This window comes from Coenobita brevimanus, chromosome 59, assembly GCF_032717465.1.
Source record: "Coenobita brevimanus isolate Jiangsu-jjx chromosome 59, ASM3271746v2, whole genome shotgun sequence".
Lineage (NCBI taxonomy): Eukaryota > Metazoa > Arthropoda > Malacostraca > Decapoda > Coenobitidae > Coenobita > Coenobita brevimanus.
The window spans coordinates 22,725,708-22,749,311 of record NC_137012.1 but is presented as its reverse complement, the minus strand read 5'-3'; the positions used below and the strand labels follow the sequence as shown (position 1 = coordinate 22,749,311).

At 38.4% G+C, this 23,604-nt stretch overlaps 1 protein-coding gene across 2 annotated transcripts in view; it reads right to left on the bottom strand.

The window, feature by feature from the left end:
* Positions 1–23,604, bottom strand: part of Fhos (Formin homology 2 domain containing) — a 370,832-nt gene that overhangs the window by 21,795 nt on the left and 325,433 nt on the right. For both annotated transcript variants that reach the window (XM_080274704.1, XM_080274705.1), the window contains 5 exons: positions 20,472–20,591; positions 14,747–14,905; positions 6,731–6,916; positions 6,171–6,425; positions 1,602–1,744 (listed from right to left, as the gene is read on the bottom strand). In XM_080274704.1, coding sequence (XP_080130830.1) covers positions 1,602–1,744; positions 6,171–6,425; positions 6,731–6,916; positions 14,747–14,905; positions 20,472–20,591 — 863 coding nt within the window. The remainder of the gene's footprint in view (positions 1–1,601; positions 1,745–6,170; positions 6,426–6,730; positions 6,917–14,746; positions 14,906–20,471; positions 20,592–23,604) is intronic.

Sequence of the window (23,604 nt, the reverse complement as noted above, 5' to 3'; positions counted from 1 at the left end):
GTGGTCCCTTTGCCTAGCATAAACCCAAACTGCATCTCATCACTATTAACTCTAATCATACCTTCTAGATCTCTCTCCATTACCTTCATTACCTGGTCCAAAAGCCTTATAACCCAGACGAAAACCTTTATTTCTCTATAATTTCCTCTTTCCAAGGCATTACCCTTCCCATGGTACACATTTACACTTAACACTCTTCAGCCAACCATCTGGGACACATACATAATCGTATTTATCAAATCAGTGACCAATCTCACTCCTATATCTCCTGAGGCTTTCAACATTTCAGCAGTCAACCCAAACACACCTTCTGCCTTCCCCACTTGCATCCTGCCTATTGCCCTGCTCACGGTCACAGCGTCAATCAAAGGCCAAGGTCTAGACCTTCCCTGTCCCAGTCAAACTCACTCATTCAACCTCTCAGTCTGATTGAATAACAATATTCTTAGTGCCTGTAGCTGAACAAGTATTCAGTGTGGATGAGACAGGCCTATGGTGGAAAGTACCTTTACTGACTGTAGACAGGAGTCAGAGGTGAATGACTTTCAGTAATTTTCAAGGAGACATAGGACCATTTCCTTATAAAAACTAGAAAAAAACTACCTTTGAATTAATTCAGTAACTTTGTAAAGTATAAAAAAGTGAGTTTTTGAGTACGACGAAGACCATCAATAATCAAGAAAAAGACAATTTTACATGGGATAGGTCAGGTCAGATCAGGATAAGTTTGGTTGGGTTAGGATAAATTACATTATGGAAATTTTGGTTAGGTTTGGAGAAAGTAGCACTGATAAGGGTAATTTCATCCAGAAAATGGCATTCTAAGATGGTGTCCATTTGCTTCGGCACACCAAAAGATGGCATCTGTCTGTCTTTAGTTCCTTTGGGGAATGTAAACAAAGACCGCCTTTGAAAGGCATTTCACCACTGCTAAAAGAAAGAAACTACATTAAAACTTGAAAACACACTCACAAACTATTCTGAGAATCTCATGAAGAGCTTTGATACAGAAGAAAAAAAAAAGCTGAAGAAACTGTCAAATAAGGTGGTCCTATGTCTTCTTGAGGATTACCTGATTTTCTACTACCTTTTTATTTATTTATTTATTTTTTACAGCCAAGACAAAGATATACTGTCTAAGATGTCATGTAAATAAGATTTTCAACCCATGGCCTAGGCCTGCCCTCAGACATAAACAAGTGTCTGTCTATACAAGAAAAGGATGTCTGATATTTATTTGCTGTAACCTGGAGAAAAAAACACATTTTGTAGTTTCTGAGGCTATTAAAACTTATTTGTGATAATTCAAACAACCTCATAACTCAGACAGCCTTCCCCCAGAATAGGCTGAGTTGGTGGGGTTTTACTGTATAAGAATCTCAGCTTCAACATTGATTCTATACATTTTGAGCTTAAGTCTCTTTCTTAAGAATGAATGGTTATGTGAATAGTTACTAAGCTTACAATCATTCTTCATTTTCACTCCGAGGGTAGTAATTCTCAGGTCATTGGAAGTCATATACCTACTACAGTACTATAAAAATGTGAAATGCTTCAAGCTTCACAATCTGTCATGAAGAATTTTCAAATACTGTACGTACTTGAGTTTGATCTGTGTTGGCCCATCATGCTTTGCAATTGCCTTGAGATGGTCCCAAGAGGCTTTGCAGTCAACCTCCATCTTGCTGATGTTGTTTGCAAGCTCTTCAAAATCCACTTTGGAGGCTCGAGTGATAGAACCAATCTGAGGAAAGGGGAACGAGTTATGAAGTTACACTGAACTGATGAGACTGAGTACAGGAAAAAAATGTTGATGCAAGACTCACAGGCACTATCTACAACAAAGTCACCATCAAGCTTCTAAACAAAGCTACCATACATATTCATATTACCATACTCAACACAGCACCTAGCTCTCCAACCAGTCATCATCGTAACCAAATTTCGTATATCCATATGGAGTGGGGAAACCCAAAACAATGGCTCCTTGAGGATAGAATGACAGGAGTACGGAAGATGTTACAGAATAAGCTGCATGTTACACAAGTGCTGGGCAGCAGGGATACCACACACTCCCTGCCATTACTGTGAAAGGAGGTTTCTATGTTCCAACCTGCATTCCAATTAACTCGCCATGTCCCGTTAACGTATGGGTACGTTACAACGTTTTATCACACTGAGTCCTGTCAACATACCCATATGTTTTGCAATTGTGAGGTCCATCATTTGCACATTTTTCAAGTTTCGCGCGTGATTTTTGGTAGGCATATGCAGGAGACCTTCCTCTACCCGGTTCCAGACAACGACAATGCCTTACCCCGCGTAACTCCCTCCCCCCCTGCACGCCATTGTCTCTGCAACTCACCTGTTAGCAGCGAACTGGCCAATAAAGACATGTCAAGCCATGGTATGAAATTCAAGGCAAAAGTGATTCCCCAATCAATGACAACGTGGAGGACAAGGTAACGTCGCCAAGGAAGGTGCGGTATGTTGATGTGTTCAGTGAGTGAAAAAACGCTTATATCAACTATATCACTGTGTGAAAACCAATATATTCTTGTACTACATATAAATTTGTACCAAATGAACAAATATGTACCTATTCTGAATGGTTTGCAATAGTTAATGGCACCATAGAAAATGCGACAACCATAGCGCGGCTCCAGAGAACACGGTACCAGATGTTTAAAGGGTCACCTATATAGGCCATTTCTAAGTTCAGGTGAGCACTTTTTCTGTGATTTGCCATTGTTTCTCACAAAAACTGGAGTTTTGAGCCAAAAAAAAAAAAAAATCCAAAATCTGCCAGGACTGGGAGGATCAGTGGTGAAAAATCTGCAGGGACATGGCAGGCTAACTACCATTTGCATCATCCAGGGAATATGTAAGCTTTATTATTTTAAACCAATCCCTAGGGTAGAATTAGGCATTACATCACAATTTTATTCATTAATCTACATATGCTACAATTTATGAAGGTTCTTCCATACCTAGATCACACCAAGCTTGTGTTAGAGTAGGAGTTATCCAAGCAAGTGATTTAATATCAGTGATGGAATAACACAAAGATTTGGAATGTCCTCATGGCTGTTCACTATGTATATGGATGAGTTTATGAGAAAACTAAAAACAAGTTATGGGGACAGAGAGATGAAGATACTGTTGCACCCCCACCCTTCACTGCCACAGGCTCCAACAGCAGTAGTTCGGTACAGGAAGGAGAATCCCCAGCGAGTTGTTTTTCTTGTGGTCAGACTTACGGTGCACAGCACACAAGATCAGCTGAGGCGAAAATAAACACTAGCTTCTTAAAGTTCACTGTCTTTATTTTCCAAATAATTCCACTTTACGCTTTCCAACTTCACTTAACTGTTCTCACAAAAGCACTGGAGCTATACACACTTTATTAACTGCTGTTACACTTAGTGCTTGCAACACTTCACTGTTATTACAAGTCCTGATGATATACAAACTTCAATAAACACTTCACTGTTTGCCACTGTTTTTGACAAGTACAGTACCAAGAATATATAATTTTCACTGACGCTGTACTTCACTACACTCAAACTGAACCAAAACCGACTGAACTTGCTACACTGACACTGTACCGACACTCATACTGAATTGAAAACCAAATCAACTAAAAATATTCTTTACCCTCCCCTTATATAAGCTTACATTATGTGAGAAATGTCTACATTCTACGAGAACAACAGTTGCCAACTCGAAGATATCAAAACATGCCAAAGTTGTCTTACGATACATAACACACTAAATCATTTACCATACAAACTTAAATTACATAATTTAACAAGCAATCACTTAAATAAAACATTATAAAGAAAAACAGCTGAAATATTAATGCATAACTTACAAAATAACTACGCTCACAAACAACAAGCAAACTGGCAACTCTCTCGTACCGGAACCAGCCTACCGTAAACTTTGGGAAATATCAAGATGCTTTCATCCTCTCCCCACACTGCCACAGGCTCCAACAGCAGTAGCACAGTGCTGGATGGATGTTGCCCAGTGAGTTGTTCTTCTATGGTCAGCCTTTAGGTGTGCAGTACACAAGATCAGCTGACCATAGAAGAACAACTCACTAGGCAATGTCCGTCCTGTACTGTACTACTGCTGTTGGAGCCTGTGGCAGTGTGGGGAGAAGACGTAACAATATTAATGACCGGTGATGGGTGGAATATCTCAAATTTAATGAATGCAGACAATTCTGTGTTATGTGTTAATAATGAACAAAAACTCTGCAGACAGGTAAAGAGTTTTGCTGGTGTCTGTGAGTGTTGTGCCTTGAAAGGACATGTTGATACAGAGCAGGGTGATGGCTGTTGAAGAAGAAGGTGGCCCACAATGTGACATTACGATGAACGGAAAGATTTGAATAATTAAGAATGTTTAAGTATCTGGGTGCAATGACAGAAATGAGAGGTAAACGTGCAAAAGAAAATGGAAGGCAGAGTGGCATAAGGAAGGTAAGTAGCTGCTGCTATGAAGGCCTTGATGTGCAACAGAAGTATACGTGTGCCATGAAGGAGTTTTAGTACCCACATGAATATATGGGTGTGAAACATTGAGTGACTCTACACTGAGTGACAAGCCAAATGGTTTCCTGTACATCAGGAAACCATTTACTACGCAGGGTGGTAACCATATAACCAAATTTTGGCGCCTGGTGGTTTAGTGAGTAATTATTGCACTCCAATCGAATTGAGCCGGTGAAGGTTTATATCCAAGGGGTGGCTGGGGTTGATTGCTCATGTAATGCCACTCAGGGATGAGTGAGGCTGGTCACTCTCATCTTAAATGTCGGGACCAACTGCTTAGCCCCGGGCTCCTACGCTCCTCATGGGACAATGTAGGATTGGATGATGGATGGATGGATGGATGAAACATTGATGTGGGATGAAAACTCAGGTGTCAGAGAGGTGAAGTTTGAGTTACTGAGAAACGTGTGTTGAGTGTGCAGAGTCGATAGGATAATATTGTGATTCATAAAAGATGTGGAGTTAAAAAGTCTGTAGACAAGAAAGCTAACCTTAGATGGTACGGTCTTGTGGAGACAATGTTTATAAAAGGATGGTAAAAATGGTAGCCTGTATGTTAGTGACCTTCAAGGTGGGAGGAGGTTGGTAGGCCAAGAAGATGGACAGATATGGTAAATGAATGTGTGGGACTGAGAGGTATGGAAGCTGATGAGACTAGGGATTGAACAAGGGTTTGAGCTGGCTGGATGAATTCTGTACAGAAGAATGCATGACTAGGACTTGGCATCCTTTCTTTAACATAACAGTCATTGGTTTGACTCTCTGATATGTAAAAATGAAGTTTTGTGTGAAAAGTGCGCCTATGAAGGACAGCCAGATTTCAAGGTGCTTTAACAGTAAGTGAATGAGTGTGTGGTCCATTTCACTGGGCCTGCTGTTGACTACCTCAACCACCATCAAATTTGCTCCTTTTCCTTGCTTTCTGAATCATACCTCACCTCACCCATGGGGCAGGAAAAAGGAGACAGGATGATGATGTTGATAATGAACTAACTGTTAAGAAATCAACTTCTGCTTGGGTTAAAGGGGCTTTCAAAATATAGTATTATATTTTTTGTATCCATCTAGCTGGTTTGTATACAGTATTATAAATTCTGTACACAACAGATCAGTCACATAAAATGAGCCCATTATCGAAAGAAGTTAAATTAAAATAAGGAAGCCTCTTTTCAGACTTTCTCACCAAAGGCTCCCAGATTCCTTGAGACATCACTGACCAAGTGTCATTTGACTGCTGTATATGGTTACCATCCAGCCCAAAGCATGGTTTTCTGGTTTACAAGAAACTATCTGACTTGTCATTGCTCCAGGCTATTGGACTTTTTCACCAATTCTGTGCTCACTCTGACCACCAGTACATCACACAGAGATTTACAGTCTCCCTCAACAACCATCACTTTATTCTTGTCAACGTTAACTTTCAAACCATGCCGCTCTATGACATTCACAAAGCTCTGAATGAGACTGGAAATATCCTGTTCACAATTGGTAAGCAATACAGCATAATCTGCATACATCAGATTTGATATACAGTACTGTACTCCACCATTCATGGCCGGCCTCCATCTCTCTTTCCAAAACAATTCAATAAATTACTTATATCCTTACCTCAGAGTACAAATCTGAAGTGTCCGAGAACTTCTCGATGACCATATGACAAAGGTGATGCAGGAGAGAATGCTTATGAACTGTATCTTTGACTTCTGGAACCTTGCTCAAATACTCGATTTGGAAACCCTTGCAATCTGTCCCATTCAAGAAGTTTCCTACTGAAAGGAGTACTGAGAGGATAACCTTGAATGTTTTGTTCTTCTGTAGTGACTCTATGCCCTGCTTGAGATCCATCAGGGGTTCTGCTACTTCCTGAATTACAAGGACAGGGGTAGAATGGAATTAAATATTACATTTCATTAGTGTATATCTCCAAATAAATTTATTACTCAGGATTATACTGTATTCACTACAATGACAACTATCTCATACTGTATTTTACAATGACATGATTCAATTTAAAATTCTTTATTAAGTTTGGTGAATGAATATCACAATACTGTTAAAAAAAAACTACTGCATACTATTTTACTAATTATGGTTTTAAAATCTGGTAAAATTATTAGTCATTATCCTTAACCTTTCCTTTATTTATACAGGAAGCAATGAAGCCAAACCTTCTCCATATTTTCATAATCTAATTTGAAGATCCACAGGCTAAGTCTGGCTGGTAGTTCAGATATGGATGCCAGCATCATGAGGAATTGTTCAGCTGACCCCAGTGGCAGCTCAGGATTGGATATAGCTGCCTCCTGGATCTTATGCTTCTCTTCTGCAGTTGGCAACATTGTTGTAAGCAATTTCTGTAGAAGAGGTATGCAAAATATGATTAGAAAGAGCAAAGTTAGTAAGCAACATAATAAAAATCTTTAGGCAGTGGTTACTCTATATGCAATAATATTTTTTTCTGATGGAGCCAAGTCTACTTACTGGAACTGAGAGGATAGTTCAATCAAATATGGCATACAAGGTGAAAAGTCCATATTTGTGGGCAGAAACCAGCAATTTCAAATTGTATAGCCCTGGAACATCTTAGCAGAGCAATTGCCCAGCATTAGCCACAATAGCAAATTGTACACAGGCTGAAAGGATTACTGGGATTGTTTCCAACCCTTGCAGCCACAGGACATCATACAAGAGCTGAATAACACTCTATGTCATCACCCAGAACTAAATGAAAAAAAAAAGTAACAGCTAAAGGGATTAAAACCTGAGTGATAAATTATTGTAGTGTGTGGCCCATGTCACTTAGCATTCTTGTGATATATCTAATGCTCTGGCATCTTTCTGGATCCTGTCCACCTCATTTCTTGGTGGAAAACATTACTATGATGACGATTCTGTTGTTGCTGTTGTTACAGCTGTAGCTGTCATTGTTGTTGTAGCTGTTACACATACACGTGTACAGTGAACTCTCACATTTGGCAAGTTTTTATTTGGCGAATTCACTTTGGCAATGGGATGAGATTGTACACAACACTCTAATTTGGTGACAGAAATCTCACATTTCGTGAGTTGTTTATAATAAAAATATATCTTATGCCAATTATTTTCAAGAGTTTTTTTTATTAATCTGAATTAATTTAAACAAAATTTAGTTTGTATTGTGAAATTCAAGTCTCATCTTCTCAAACCTCTTGAAGTAGCCAGATTGTGCTACAAGTAACAAATTGGACTACTTGTGGAAGCCCTGTGCTACTAAATTTTGTACATAATTATGTTGGGCTACTTTATACCGAAATTTGCTACTAAAGGCCTGTTTCTGCTACTTTTGGTCACTTGACTCTGGCAACCCTGGTTCCTAGACATCTTTATTTATGCTTCTCTGCCAGCCACCATCATGTGCGGTACACTTCTTTATCAACCACCATCACGTGTGCAGCATTTTGTCTGTGTTTTATTGTGATTCCTACCTGTGCTGAGGACTTGAGAACACATAATGGCTGATGAAACACAGAAATGTGGAATGGGTGACCTTGGCAGACCACCAACTAAGGCATCCGTCCACCATACACCATGTGTACATCAAGCCCATTATTTTCTTTTCTTATGTGAGTTTTTCTGTTTTGTATTGTTTCTTGGCTAAAATAAATTGAATCATGTTATGTGCGTTCATCACACGATTTACACCCAGTAATGTTATAATATAGGTGGAAAATCAGTCCAGTCACCCATGCTAGATCCAATTAATTTTTTTCCCATTAGTTATTCAGTTCAGATTTGGCGAGTTGTTTTTCACACCTATTACTCGCCAAATGTGAGAGTTCACTGTACATGCAAGGGAATTTTGTAGCCCTGCTCCTCTAGCTTGATTTGTTTGTCTGTTAGCATGATTAGGGAAAAGAAAAACTAACAGAAGGAATTGCACCAAATTCTGCATAGTGACACAACTTTAAAGGTGATACATTTCTGGCACTAAATGGTCAGAAATAAAGGGCAATGCTGACTCAAAACAGTTTTGATTCAATTTTGTCCGAACTTGGTGGGTCGGCTGAGGGACAGGAAAGGGTGTAATGATTCAGTTTTGAGAACAACTGATAAATGGTAAAAGTCATAGGACATGGCTGAAGGTTTGGCTCTTAACTCACATAGGTCTGCTTCAGTTTTTATCAAACTTGATGGAAGGGTGTAAGGTTTGCCAAGGATGAATTTATTCTGGTTTCAGAACTAAGTCAGGGGTCAAGGTCAGAGGATAAGGCCAAGTTAAAGCACTTCTGATCTGATTTGAACCAAACTTGGAGGACAGACACTGGATCAGGCACAGATGAAGTAATTTAATTTTGAGAGCAATCAGTTGTCAAGAGCACAGGGCAGGGTTAAAGGTTTGGTCTTAAGGCCCTTGAACATGATAAGTGGGGACCTAGTGTGTCTGACCACATTGCTCATTAGTTTCAAACCACAGTGACAAATCATGATATTAGTGGTAGATCAGATGCAGGGAAAGTGTTTCAGTCTACTGTACAAGATTATTTTTCAACATTTTTTCATTTCCAAACTCCAACACCACTAGTGTCCACTGATCATGTGGAAAGGCTTTTAGACTGATTGTTCTGCATGAGTGTTGCTCTCTCTGAGTGTTTGTTGTTGTTGCTGTCGCTGTGACCCCAACATCATCTGGATATAAATCAAATGTACTGTGGAAATGAGGCCACTTCTGCCAGGTACTTTACAGATCTTTGTTCATGTTTTGTTGAAGTCTTATCTGTGATGTGAAGGTGCAGTGCATGAGCTGGTTAAGCATCCTGTTGTGTTAAGGACTGCATTGAAGTACGGGTGGAGTAGACTGTATGCATTCTGTGTTATTCATGACAAACAGAAGGGTGGTAGCCATATCACTGGCTAGCTGGATAAACTTGTGTCCCTCAGGAAAGGAAAATTTCTGCGTGGCTGAAGTTTTGAATGGCTGCAATAGCCCTGTGTTCGTACTGTGTAGTGTTAGGTGGTGGAGGAAAGAATTTTCCTAAGCACTGTATATAGTACAGAGGATTTTTTTTTTTCCCTTTGTGGGAGGATGATGTAGCATGTAACTGCAAAGATAAAATGTATACTAAGTAATGACTTGTAGGCCTGTTATATTCATGTGATCCTTAATTTAGAATACAGAACATTATGTTTCTTGGTAAAGATGATCTGTATTTGTGGTCTTTATATGGTCAGGGACTTTGCCACGTCCTAGAACTTAGACTTTATAGAACCAGAAAGTCCATCCTTTTCCCTGGTAACTGTGTTGGGATGGCAGTGTAGCGTAAGGAGGTGAGGGGATGTTGGTGCTGGAGGTAGTGAACTGCCACATATTGTACAAGAAATATAAGCATATCATGTGTGTCTGATGATTAAAATGAGACTTAACTTTGTCTACCTCCACCTCCAACAGAAACAGGTGTCTCTAATACAACAGTTACAATAACAAAAATAAACCATCAATGCTGCAGTATTATGTAAATGGGATATTTGTTTTTAAATAGGGCACAAGATCCTCTATTTTGGTTACTATATGCATTTGAACATGACAGCAATAAAAGCATACAGTGACTGCAAATGCTTACCTCGTTTAACAGTGAATATTTCCACTAAAAGTTATCACAATTCAGTACAGATCACCAAGCCTAGAAACAGTCTCTGAGGTGAAAACCATGAAATCCAAAGGACTTCAGGGGTTCAAAGAGTGAAACCTCATATCAGAGAAAAATGACTCCTCCCATCAATCTGCTTTAAGTTTCTTTCTTATCTGTCATGGTTACTTCACCTTGGCAGGAAGAAATGCCATGAGATAGTATGATTGTTGGAGAGGGAAGCAAACATGATTAAGTCTGATTAATGTCCTTGCAATTTCAGTCAGAAGATGCACACTGTATGCATATACACTATCTTATACAGTATTGTATGTGGTAACTCACTGCCTTCAGCACCAATGCCTCTCTCACTTTATACCCCTTTCCCAACAGTGTTACCCCGGAAAAGAATAAACTCTCTAGTTCCAAGCTCTTGTTCATGGCAAGGTTCCTCACTACTGTATAATTTCTGATACTCTTAGGGCTTTTAGTTAAGTACAGTACACCCTCTCTAATTCGAACTCGAATAAATCGGAAATCGGTTGATTCGGATCTTTTTTGACCACTAGACAAATAATTTTAATTCGGATTGAAATTTGAATTACACGAGACAAGTCCGAAATGGGTTCCAGTGATAAGTGGACGTGAATAGTTTTTGTAGAGATAAGTGTTGTAATAATTATAATTTTCAAGAAATGTACAGTACCTTCGGTGCAGTTAAGTGTACTGTGCTCTACTACTGTGTTGCAAGACTTCATTATCATGGTCTGACACTATATTATATTGTGCACTCTTTGAGTATAAAGTAATAATATACTGTACTGTTCAATGTTTTTGTGAAAAAGCCATGTTTTAGTGAGTGTGGGTGTGATTTGGGGATAGGGGCAAGTATGAGTTCCAATAATTTGGATTTTTTGATAACTCGACATAGGGTTCCCCCCAATTAATCTGAATTATAGAGGGTTTATTGTACTTTTAATTCTTTCTCAAGTATTTGTGCCTAATGCAACTGAAGCTAGCATGGGCTTCCCTAATTAAATGGCATAATTTAGTTATTTCATTAGGAACAAAAGTTAATTTCTTAATGATACACACACACACACACACACACACACACACACACACACACACACACACACACACACACACACACACACAAAGAAAGATATAAACAAGATTGAGAGAATACAAAGAACAGCAACCAAGATGGTCCCCAGTCTGACAGACCTGTCATACAGAGAGAGGCTGGAAAAACTGGATTTGCCTTCGTTAGAGGAAAGGAGAAAGAGGGGAGACATGATTGCGGTGTTCAGGACCATGGTGGGAGTAGATAAAATTGACAAAGAAGATCTGTTTGTATGGGATAAGAGAGCAACAAGAGGACATGGAATGAAATTTAAAAAGTCAAGCTGCTTGAAGGATATCAAGAAATATAGCTTTCCTTACAGAAGTATAGACTTATGGAATAGCCTGGACAAAGAGATCGTCCAGTCTAAAAACTTAAACGAGTTTAAAGTTAAATTCAACTTATTGAGAAACAGCGACAGAAACCCACGAGCATAGTACATTCCGTGTATATCACAATTAGGTATATTAGATAAATACTTAAATATTTGGAACGACTTAGACAAAGAGGTGGTGCATGAGAAAAACATTCATGTGTGTAAAGGTAGACTTGATAAATGTGGATATGGAGACAGGACAACACGAGCATTGCTCAATTCCTGTATACAGTACTACAAATAGGTAAATACACACACACACACACAGTATGATATCCAACTTAGAACCATAGAGGAGTGATTTTGTGGGATGTGAAGTGAAGGAAAGCCTGATAGAAATGTTTAAACACTGTTTGTGAGGGTTGAAAATCTTGAGAAGGAAGTGAGAGTACTTATAGGGTGAAAGCAGGAGTGGAGGGAATATCTTATCTTGGAGTGACTAATATCTTATTGAAACAAATGGCAAAACAAATGAAGAAACCGTGGTGTTGAAAAGTGAAAACGAGAAGTTTACAGAACAATTAAGGGAAGCAGAAGAATGGGCTGTGAATGTATACACAATTGATGAGGTGCAGTCAGAACAAGCCAAATGGGTGAGAGAAGAGCATAATGAAATAATACATCTTAAGGGAATGATGAAGCAACAGAGACAGGATGACAAAAGGACAAAAGAGATGGAAGCAGGAAAATTTGAAAGGGACACAGTTCAGGTGCTACATGGAAAAGAAAAGTTAGTAAGATCCCCCTTTCTTTTTACACATGGCAGAAGAAAACAAAGGCTGGAAGCCCGAGAGACTGTTCCCTCCAAAGAAAATACAAAATAAAAGAGATCCAATTTCAAGAGCCATTCATTTTAATGTCCCTGGACACATTGCATTTAAAAGACTGGAGGTCATAGGCAGAAGGAAATACAGAGAAAGGAAGACTGTTTCACAGCTAACCTGCTGCATACATGAAGGATTCGAGTAACAGTTAACTCTTGCATTAAGGAGTTGGACAGAAAAGGGGTCAAAGTCTGCTGCAACATAGGTGTTAAGCACCAGCTGTAATGGAGAAGGAATGCAAGCAAACAGTTCTGAACAGCAGTGACCACTATAGTAGCGATAGCAAAGGGATAAAGATGCAACAATGTGGCAAACAGACAATACACAGAAGGAAGTCAGTAAGGGGAGGAGAGTTAATGAGATGAAAAGCCTTTGACTCCATCCTTCTAAGAAGAGCTGTATGTGGGGAGCCCTCCCAACATATGGGAGTTGTACTTTATACAGGGGTGAATAAAACCCCTGTATACAGATAGCAGCTGTGCGAGGGTAAAGAAAGCACAGAGTTGAATTAGCAAACTTAAACTGCTGGAAGCAGATTTTGCAGGAGAGGTAATACAATCTTTCCATGATAAATCTGGTAAGGATGAATCCCCAAGTATATTCAAAGATGATGCAAGGCTGAGTTTAATATCTCTGAATATTAACGGATACTCCTGCGGAAGATTATGGCCAGCTGAAAGATGTAAACACCTAGTTTTAGATGCACTAAAAACAAGATTACTTTAACCCTACTCAGAGATACAAACCAGGTCACAAATTAGGTGCACCACAGCCCCATCTTGAGTTTGTTGGAGTACAGTAACTGCTGTGATGGAAGACGCAAGAAGCAGATGGAAAGGTGAAGAGTGGAGTCATCATCCCACAGTAAAGTGAACAGCACTTTTCCCACAAACTGTCATACTCAAATGCCTTTCTTCCCCATCCTGGGAATCACTAATTAGCAATGCCCTTGATAAAATATCTTTTCTTTCCTCCTTTTTAATATACTTGTAACTGAACAATGTGTCATAACCATTATCTCCATACAACACTGGTACCATATACAGTGCACTCACATAATTCACGCACTATTAACTCGCGAATTATCTAACTCACGGTGTCCTTATCTAAATTGCCATTATCACTAAACTCACGAAAAATGCTCTAACTCGCATTTTTCCACTAGAAAATGACTTATTTCCGAGATGTTTAACTCACGGTATTGTAGCCTCAACTCACCACTGGAAGCCAATCATATTTAAGTACACAGTCCTTGTGATTGTGCAGCCAATCAAAACAAAGCTTTCTCCACCCACGCCACCTATGCCTAGTGGCCAGTACTGCAACTAGGCCTACCGAGCGTGATTTTTTGTCTACACGTGTACAGCTACCTACGAGCTTCTTCCCTGCCTTTTTGTGCTCTCCTGCTTTTTTTGTGCTTCACCATATTGTGATATTATCCAAGATGATGAGAATGTGGCTAGGCTAGAAAATGAAAGGCAAGCATATATGGAAAATGTGGTTGAAACTCTTGATCCAACCATGAAAGTGTTAAGTGCTTGCATTTGTACTGTATATGGCCAAAGAAAAGATCAAAGCACATGATAGAAATGAAACAAGGTGTAATGACATTGTTTTAAATCTTGATAAAGCTGTTGCCTGTTATAACAAAATGCATGACAGCCGTTTAAATCAGTGTCACCAGCAGTTGATCACACGCTACTTAGCCCGCCAACAACAGCCTGAGACACAAACTGAGCCACAGCCTGGCCCCTCCCGTGCAGATGACGACAATGGCGACACAGCTTCTGTTATCTCTGCAGCTGATTTTGAGGGCTTCCTCAATGAGGTTGCTGAAGAAGAAGCATTAATGCAGCAGCAGCATGAGGCACCGTAGACTAGTGTGCCGAAACCACTACCTGTCTCTCATTGACGTAAGCTTATCATCAGTAGGATTACGGTAAATGCTTTTCAATGTTGTTTATTATCATACTAGGACATGTAATGTCTTTTAATACTGTTTATTATTATTATACGATATGCAATGCATACTTCTGAGACAGGATGTTAGTGTTAAGAGGTGTTAAGAGGGATTCCGGTAATGTTATATTAGGCTACCCAACACCATGGCAGACTCAAATATATTTTCCCCATAAGGTGTGTTTTTTTTTACTCACGTTTTTCCAACTCACGGCATGAGTTCAGAAGGAAATTACCATAAGTTAGGCGAGTGCAATGTATATATAGAGAAAAAAATATAGAAGAAAGCAACTCACCTCAATACCTTCTCTGTTTATAATAGAAGAGTCCATCTTAAGGATTGCAGTTTTGATGGTACGTGGGGGTGGGAGTTTAGTCATGCCGATGTTGATGACATTGGAGCGTTTAGGGTCAAGAACAATCAATTCCTTCACACCCTTCTGATCTTGTTGCTTCTGCATGGAGCGGGTATGTGGATAACGGGCAGGGGAAAGAAAGAAGAGGTGAGAAAGATGTAACAATATTGAGAATACAGTACATTATGCTCTCACTATAAATCACACACAGGGAATGGCAAATTAAGCACTGAAAACTCTATGAATATTAATGTCATTGTATAAACAAAATCAACATACTACAGCATAATACTGATAAAAGAAGGTAAACTATCTCATAATATTTTTAATATAGTATTTCTAGCAGTTTGTGCTACTTTAAAAGTAAAACTTTGGCGCTAAACAGTTATTATGGTAATTACAATACATATTCTGTAACGTGCTCCTCTTGTAGGAGACAATGACTCTACAAAAGAATGAGAAATTATCAGTGTCTACAATACTGAGAACACACAAGAATATTCTGATACATCCTAATTACCACATACAGTATAAGCCTTCCATCAGTGTAGAAAAATTTATACAAATATAGTTTAGTATGTGTACAGTAAGTTGTCTTCATTCCAACTGCCCAGTGGTGCCATTATGGTACTTCTAAGCATTATATGTTATATTTAGAATGTGGCACACATGAATGTGTGTCAATTATATAGTGTCTTTTATATGCACCCTTCTTGTGTGATATGGCTTGAGTCTTCTTACTTTTTTATTTTCAAGCCTGAGCATTTGCACTATAAAATTGTTCTATCAGCATCACAGCCGAAGAAAATCATGCAAAATCTAAAAATGCCAAAAAACTGCGAGAATAAACTGAGAATTCATTTTGGGCAAAACATCTGTTGGAATGTCAAGTGTTTGTAATAAACTGATTCAAATCACACATCTGTCATTTCACTGTGCATGAGAAGGTTATAGAACTCAGGCACTTTCTGTACTTTGATGTAAATTTTACTTATGATTACTAAAAATCATATGCTGTATGTATCAGGAGTATTATCATCTGATTAATGTAAGAGGCATTCCATTAACAGTACATCTTTGTCACTAACATATTGTTTAATATAAAACTTTACTTCTTCAATATTCTGACTGTTTTCTACATTTTAGATAAGCATGTCCTATCATGGCTGAAATAAAGAGAACTTTCAGTAGTTCTGACCTAAGTACAGTACCACATGAACCATTAAGCAATGTCTTCCAACCATGACAACAGTAACAACAAATATTTAAGACCAACAGACAATCAAAACATTACATTTTTAATGAAAACAATCGGTCCCAATTATTCATAACTTTTAAACAAGCAGCAAGCAAAGGACATAACATAGGTGACTGACATTATTAGCATACAAGTATACCCAAACAAGGACTGAACACTACAATACATTGCAGTACATTTTAAGTATCTGTTTTCAAAATAAGAATACATTACTGAATGTATTTTTCAATGAGAATACCTCTCCCTGAATTTAATAATGAGTACAGTGTAGAGCAATGGAAACTGACATGCATATCAAGGTTCTATAGGAGACCTTAATACAGTTTCATATGAGTAACATAAATTCTAACTCCTTTACCGTATGGATCTGAATCAAAGTAAACACCAAAAAAAAAAAAAAAAAAAAAAAAAAAAAAATTAGACACACTGGATGAAAGAAACCAGAACTGGAAGAGAGAAATGGAGAAAAAAAAAAAAAGTATAAATCAACATCCACTTCCTTCTACCCTAATGACCATTAACAAAAATACATGGAGTAATGTCTGGTCAATTTTCTAAAATGAAAGGACATGCTGACCTAATTTTTATCTTGATATCAAATCTGTCACTAAAACTCTTCAGACCCTGTCTTAGCAAACAAATATTCTCAGTAATACAAGGGACACATGCAGGAAAATGCTAGGTGAAAGACAGTTGCATCAGCATTAGACAATGTTCATTTCTTTTGTCAAAGTCTTGTAGTTTTTTTTTTTTTTTTTTTTTTTTTACTGCATCAGAAAACAGAAAAGATGAGCTTCAATACTTCACAGTGTAATTTCAAGTATAAAGAAATTCAAAATAAAAGTCAAGAGACTACAATTACCAACCAGTACAATTCTGCAGTTAATATAATATCTGATCTGAAATGCTGTGTGCTTCATGTCTAATGTTTCAAACATGCCTCTGAATCAGACAAAAGGGGAAATATTTGCACTTGAAAAATGGATTCCTCTCGACAGTTCAATGAATATCAAACAAAATCAAAACTGTACACAAGAGCTGAGACAAACCACTTAAATACATACCAGTACGAATAAGACAAACAAATTTGTTTTCATGCAAGCATGCAGTAGCAATATAAAATATGATTTTCAACTACGGTATCAATGCAGTACAGGTACTGAATTATTCCAAACAATTAAACTGTGTATCAATACTGTTACACAGTATTTGAGGGATTTCTTGGTTCATATCTGCTACAAATTCCAAAACATTTACATTTGTAGTTGAAAATCACACTCCAATGTGTATGAAGGGTTGAAATAAACAGAAAATAATCAACAAAGCCTAAAACTTACCTCCTAAGAACAACCCAGCAGCAGCACGGTTATATAGTGAGCAAAAATAAATAGAAAGGGCATTAGCGTTGAGTGGTATACAAAATACAGCTTATATCGTATTATTCTTGCTTAATAATATACACTAACTGGAGTGAAGGGTGGCAATGGATTAGGTGCTCTTGTGTGATAAGTATGGCACAGTACTAGAAATCCTAAGCAAATAAAATATTTAAAAGCTGTGAATACCATATTAGTGATTCAACCAAGATCATCTATTGTGTAGTGTATGAGAAAATTATGCACACAAGTTTTATGACAGGTCTTCAACAGTTAGCCTTAGCAACACAATTAAAAGAAACCAGATGTCTTTTGTGTCACTCTTGGAACAAGTACAGTACTAACCAACTGTCATTTCCTTTGAAGTATGGATAAATTTTGGCAATTTATAAACCCTTGGCTTTCAATACAAGTAATATCAAAGTGCAAGACAAAGACATGGCAAAAAGCTGCCTCTGAATTTCATGATACTGTAATGTTTTAATGGAAATAAACAAACACTATATTAAGAACAGCATGAAGAAACAGAAAACTGAGTAGTGTAGTGTTTTGTTCACTACAACCATGTAAGAACTTTTTATATCTTCACCCAGACCTACCATAATTATTATACTGTATATTATTATATATGCAAAATATTGCTGTAGATATGCAGTTAGTAATGCAAGAATCATACCCTTGTACAATGTTTTAACTCACTGATAACTGACTTTAATGTCCACAACTACTGTATGTTGTACTGTACATGGTCATACCCAGAAATTTTAGAATATGATTTTTTTTCTGATTGTACTGTACTTACTCACATGCAAAATACCTCAATAACGGGTCAGTTTTCTTTAAGATAATGACCCCTCATCCTTTAACCCATAAACAGCGACACATATTCCAAAACTCATGGCCAGTGATTCCCACTCATCTTAGAGGCAGATAATATTTTTAAGGATAATATTTTTACTTCTCTTTGCTCATTTGTGGGAGGACATGCGTCTAATTCACTATTACTGCACACACAGTCCCTGTGTCCTAGGGTTTGGGGTCAGTTACCATCACTTACATATTCTAAATATTAAGGACATATTCAGAGAAATGCAATGAGAGAGAGAGAGAAAGAGAAAGAGAGAGAGAAACTGTATCTTTCGTTGTTTGCCCCCAAAATAATTAATCTTCCAGAATTCACCGTTAATATATTATGACAGATTATGATCTAAGAAATTAATGTACTCATTTTACACTGCAACATTTTACACTCTCTCATCTCATCACAGCTAATACTGTCTGTTTTCTATTTTCTTTAGTAGTCTGGGACCCATCCATTACAGAATATGAGGCATTCCACTGGAGAAAGGCCAACAACCATTAACATGGTTTAGAGATACATGCATTTAAAGATTAGAAAGCTAATAGCTCTCTAATAGCTGCTCCAATTTTTTGTTTAAAAAAGAAAAAAAATTGGTGAATTAACAGTACAACTAGCAAACATATTTACAACCATGATAATAACTTTTACTGTGATAGCTGGGAGGGTATGTGGGCAGTGGTGCTATTTCCATACAGTGCAAAGCCAAAACTTGTGGTCCCCCCCAAACTTTTAATCTTTTTTTTTTTTTTTTTTTTTTTTAAGTGCCATTTTGAGGGCATCATTACAGCTAACACATTTGTTAATTAAAAAATACAACTGACAAGCATTAGGAATCAGATGTCATACAGGCCAAGAAGTGCCTCACTGGCTGAGAGGCATTTGCCCAATGGACCTTCTTCTTCCCCCACGGGAGCACTCTCTATTGGGTTGATAGCTGGGGATCCTGACTATGAACTCTCGACTGTGCTCAGAGGCCCAATATTTGTTTCTTTGGAGGGCAAAAACATGCTATCTATGCCTGGTGAACATGTTGGAACCTGTAACTCCATATTGCCATTTTTGGTTGGCTGACCTTTGTTCCACGGAACACCTCAAATATTATAAATATTACAACTATATACTGATTATGGAAAACACTGAAGTAATATTTTGCATACTCATACTTCAAAACATCTTCCTTCATATCAACTGTAGACCTGTATTTTGAGGAATGTCCTAATGTCGCAGAATATGAGTTAATTTTGTGTCAAAGCTGTCTAGGCTCACGGGACAAGATATCAAAACAAGCTAAATGATTAAAATAAATTAATAAACTTGCAGCACAAAACATCATAATAAAATGCTGCATATAAGCTAGTTTCATGCTTTTTTTTTTTTTATGAGTACTGTACAGGGTGCTGTTTGTAAACTTGTGCTAAAGTGTTGAAAAATAATGTACTATAGTATCTGTATTGTGCTAAACTTAATTACTTACTAACCAATAAAAGTGACATAAATCAGTGCCATTTATGTAATTCTACATACTACATGTTATTTATCAATTAACATATGTCTTAATTATTTTTACTGTCTTAAACATCAACTTTTCAACAAATAATGTAAATTTTGTACTGACTTAGTAATATGTTAATTACCGCTGTTTGAATGACAAAATTTTGTGGCTCTGAAAGTAAAAAAAAGGGGCTGAGCAGGTAATAATTTTTTATAAAGTGCATTAGCATCATGCAATAATCCATCCAAGTAAGCTTGCAATACTTGCCAGTTTAAGGTTATCAGTAGCTTGCAGTTGTCTCTAGCCCTGCTAAGTATATTATGGCTGCACATGTTAGTGTTTAGCTAAGCTTTGGTTCCATACCTAGACATGCAAGTGTATATGCAATGATGCGATATCCTGCATCTAAGCCTATGGTTATGTGTAGCTATGTATTCTTAAAGATAGTACATTAGTATATAACAGCTGTCAGTACATATGTAATCCCATCCTAGGTTATAACATATTCTACAATTGCATATAATGTCAACTGAATTTCTATAATACTGTAGTTGTTATGGTTTTGCATAATATAGTAAGTCCCAATCTATAAGCAGCCAAAATTCAGTAACCAAGAAAAATCTTCTTAGGAAATTAAGCGGGTGATCCATGGATACAGGAACAGAATATTTATTTACCTTGGCCATGAGGTCTTTAGCACGAGACTCAAAAAGATGTTCTAATTTCTGTCTGTCGATCATAACAGGGTCAATACCAGACCAGATGGTGGGGGTGTCAACCTTAGGATCTTCTCGTACCTAGGGAAGAACAACATAGTTATGACAAATGCAAAAATATATCATGTCTTGTGCAGGAAACCGATGTGAGGTTAAGTGTATTCCCCAAGCTCATCATCATCACCATCATCATCATCATACCTAACTCCCAACTACTGTAGATGGGTGAGGTAGGACCCAAACATGAATCAAGGGAAAGCACAAAAGTAATACTATTGCATGGCATGCTAACAGAAGGAGCCACACAAATTTAAACATCTTTCTATCCATCTATTGTCAGATGCCTTAATCCCGTATGGGGTGGCCACAAACAAACCACCTCCATGTCGTCCTGTCCCCTGCTATTTCATTGCCCTGCTACCTAGCTCACATCCCCCTCTCTCATGTACCTCTCCACTCCATCCTTCCATCTCATCCTCAGCCTCCCCTTTCCTCTCCCCCCTCCATTTCACTCACATACACTCTCCTCGCTAGTCTCTTGCTCTCCATCCTCTTCACATGGCCAAACCACCTCAATGTATTCTTCCTAAAGCTTTCTGTCACATCCACATCCATGTCACAATGCTTCTTCACTTCCTCATTTGTCAGTCTGTCACTCCATGTAACTCCACATGCTCCTCTCAAATAACTCACTTCCACTGCTCTCACTCTTGACTCATGTCCTTCCAACAAGGTCCAAGCTTCACTTCCATACATTAAAGCTGGTATCACAATACTATCGTGCAACAACTTTTTTATTTCCATGCTCACTTCCCTATTTCTTATCACTGCTTTCAAAGAACCAGCAACCTTTCCTCCTTCTTGTGCCCTTTCAAGCATTTCATTCTCCAAACTTCCATCCTTACTCATCACACTGCCCACGTACTTAAATATACACACGTTTTCCATTTCCTCCTCATCCAACCTTACTGTGCATTCACTGACTTCACCTCTCTCGAAGATCATAACATTACTCTTCCCTACATTCACCTTTAGAGTCCGTTTCTTACACACTCTCTCAAACTCATTCACAAGCCCTTCAGTTCCCCTTCATCTTCACTTACAATACAGTATCATCTGCACCATCAGTACAGGGACTTTCCACACACTGCCCTCTCTCATTAGGGCCGCTCCAACATCCACTATCCTACCTTGTATCTCTTTTACAACCCCATCCATATACAGACTGAACAACAATGGAGGCATGACACATCCCTGTTTCGATCCAACATTCAGACAGAAAAATTCACTCAGTTCACAATCCACACACACTGCAGCCTTAGCACCCTCATAAATACTCTTCATGGTATTCAGTAACTTCCCATTTACCCCATATATTCTTAATATTATCCACATTCCTTGTCTATCCACTCTGTCATATACTTTCTCCAAATCCATGAAGGCTGCTTACAACATCTTTCCCTTCTCTAGAAACTGTTCCACTAAAGACCCAAGGATGAATATCTGATCTACACAACCCCTTCCCTTCCTAAAACTTCCCTCTTCTTCTCCAACTACTGTAATTTCTCTGTTACTTCCCTAACTCTGTCAATATGTATCCTACCATATACTTTTCCTATTACACTAAGGAGACAAACGCCCCTATGATTACCACACACTTCTTTTTCCCCTGTTCCTTTGTACAGGGCAATAATTATACCTGACTTCCAATCCTCCAGGACCCTACCTTCCTCCCAGGCCAATCTGCACATGGGGCTTTCCCAATTTTGACTTTCTTCATTGCTTCCCTTACTTCCATCCTACTTATCTATTTCTCTCTTCTCACCCATCCTACGTATCTCTTCCTCTCTTCTCACCTCCCTCCTTCTCCCAGCCATTCCCCAGCCACTTATACCCGTATTTTCACTCTTTATGTTTAACAGTTCCTTAAAGTGTTCTCTCCATCTGCTCTCTTTTTCTCCCTTCTCCACTAGCTTTCTACCATCTTTATCTTTCATTCCGTTGTTAACTTCTTTATCACCCTGTCTAACACTCTTTACCACTTTCCAGAATATTTTCTTACATTCCCTCTACTTTACACTCAAATTCCTTCAAAATTCTCATCCACTCTCTTCTTACTCTCTCTTACTAATCTTTTCACCTCTCTCTTCCCCTCTACATATAACTTTCTCTTCCATCTCTCAACTTCCTCATGTCTCTGCTTCCCATCCACTCACTAGATGCTTTCTTCTTTTCTGCCACAGCTGCCTCACCTCTTCATTCCATCATGCTGTTCCTTGCATCCCCTTTCATCTTCTCTTCACACCACACACTAGCTCACATACTGTACAGATTTCTTCTGTGAATATCTTGCACACAACTTCCACCTCCTCCATCTACTCCAGATCATAGTTACCCAATCACTTCTCCACTTCTCTCTTATATTTTGTCTTTTTTCCCATCCTCTTGCAACCTTTCTACCTTCTTTGTATAGACTACTTCCTCCTGTCCATCCCTCCTTCCGTTCCTCCACTGCACCTGAACCTTGACTTTCACCACCACCAAGTGGTGGTCAGAAAGTCCACTCCCCCAACCTCTGTATGCTCTTGCATCCATTACATACTTGCTCTTTCTGTCGTCCAAACACACATAATCAATCATTGCCTTACATTCATTCAGTTCACCAAACCCCCTCGCTGCACAACTGTCCACTAAAGCACTGCCATTCTCAACCACTTCTGCAGGCACACCCCACTCATCAATACCTCCATCCAGCTTCGTATTCCCTACTTTTCCATTCATATCTCCAATCAAAAACACTCTCATTCCTCTCAAACTTTTCCATGCATGCTTCCACATTTGCCCAGAACTCTTCATTCACTCTGCTTGCACGATCTTGCATTGGTGCATACACACACACACACAACTGCCCAGATTTGTAATCCTACTTTCAATCTTACTCACACAATCCTTGAGCCAACTGATCCATATCCTCTTATATTCTCCTTCAATCTCTTGCAAACAACAATACATACTCCCTCTTTTGCTCTCTCATTCTCACCTACTCCTGCACATATACCCCAGCTATACTCCCTCTCTCACACTCTCATCTCTC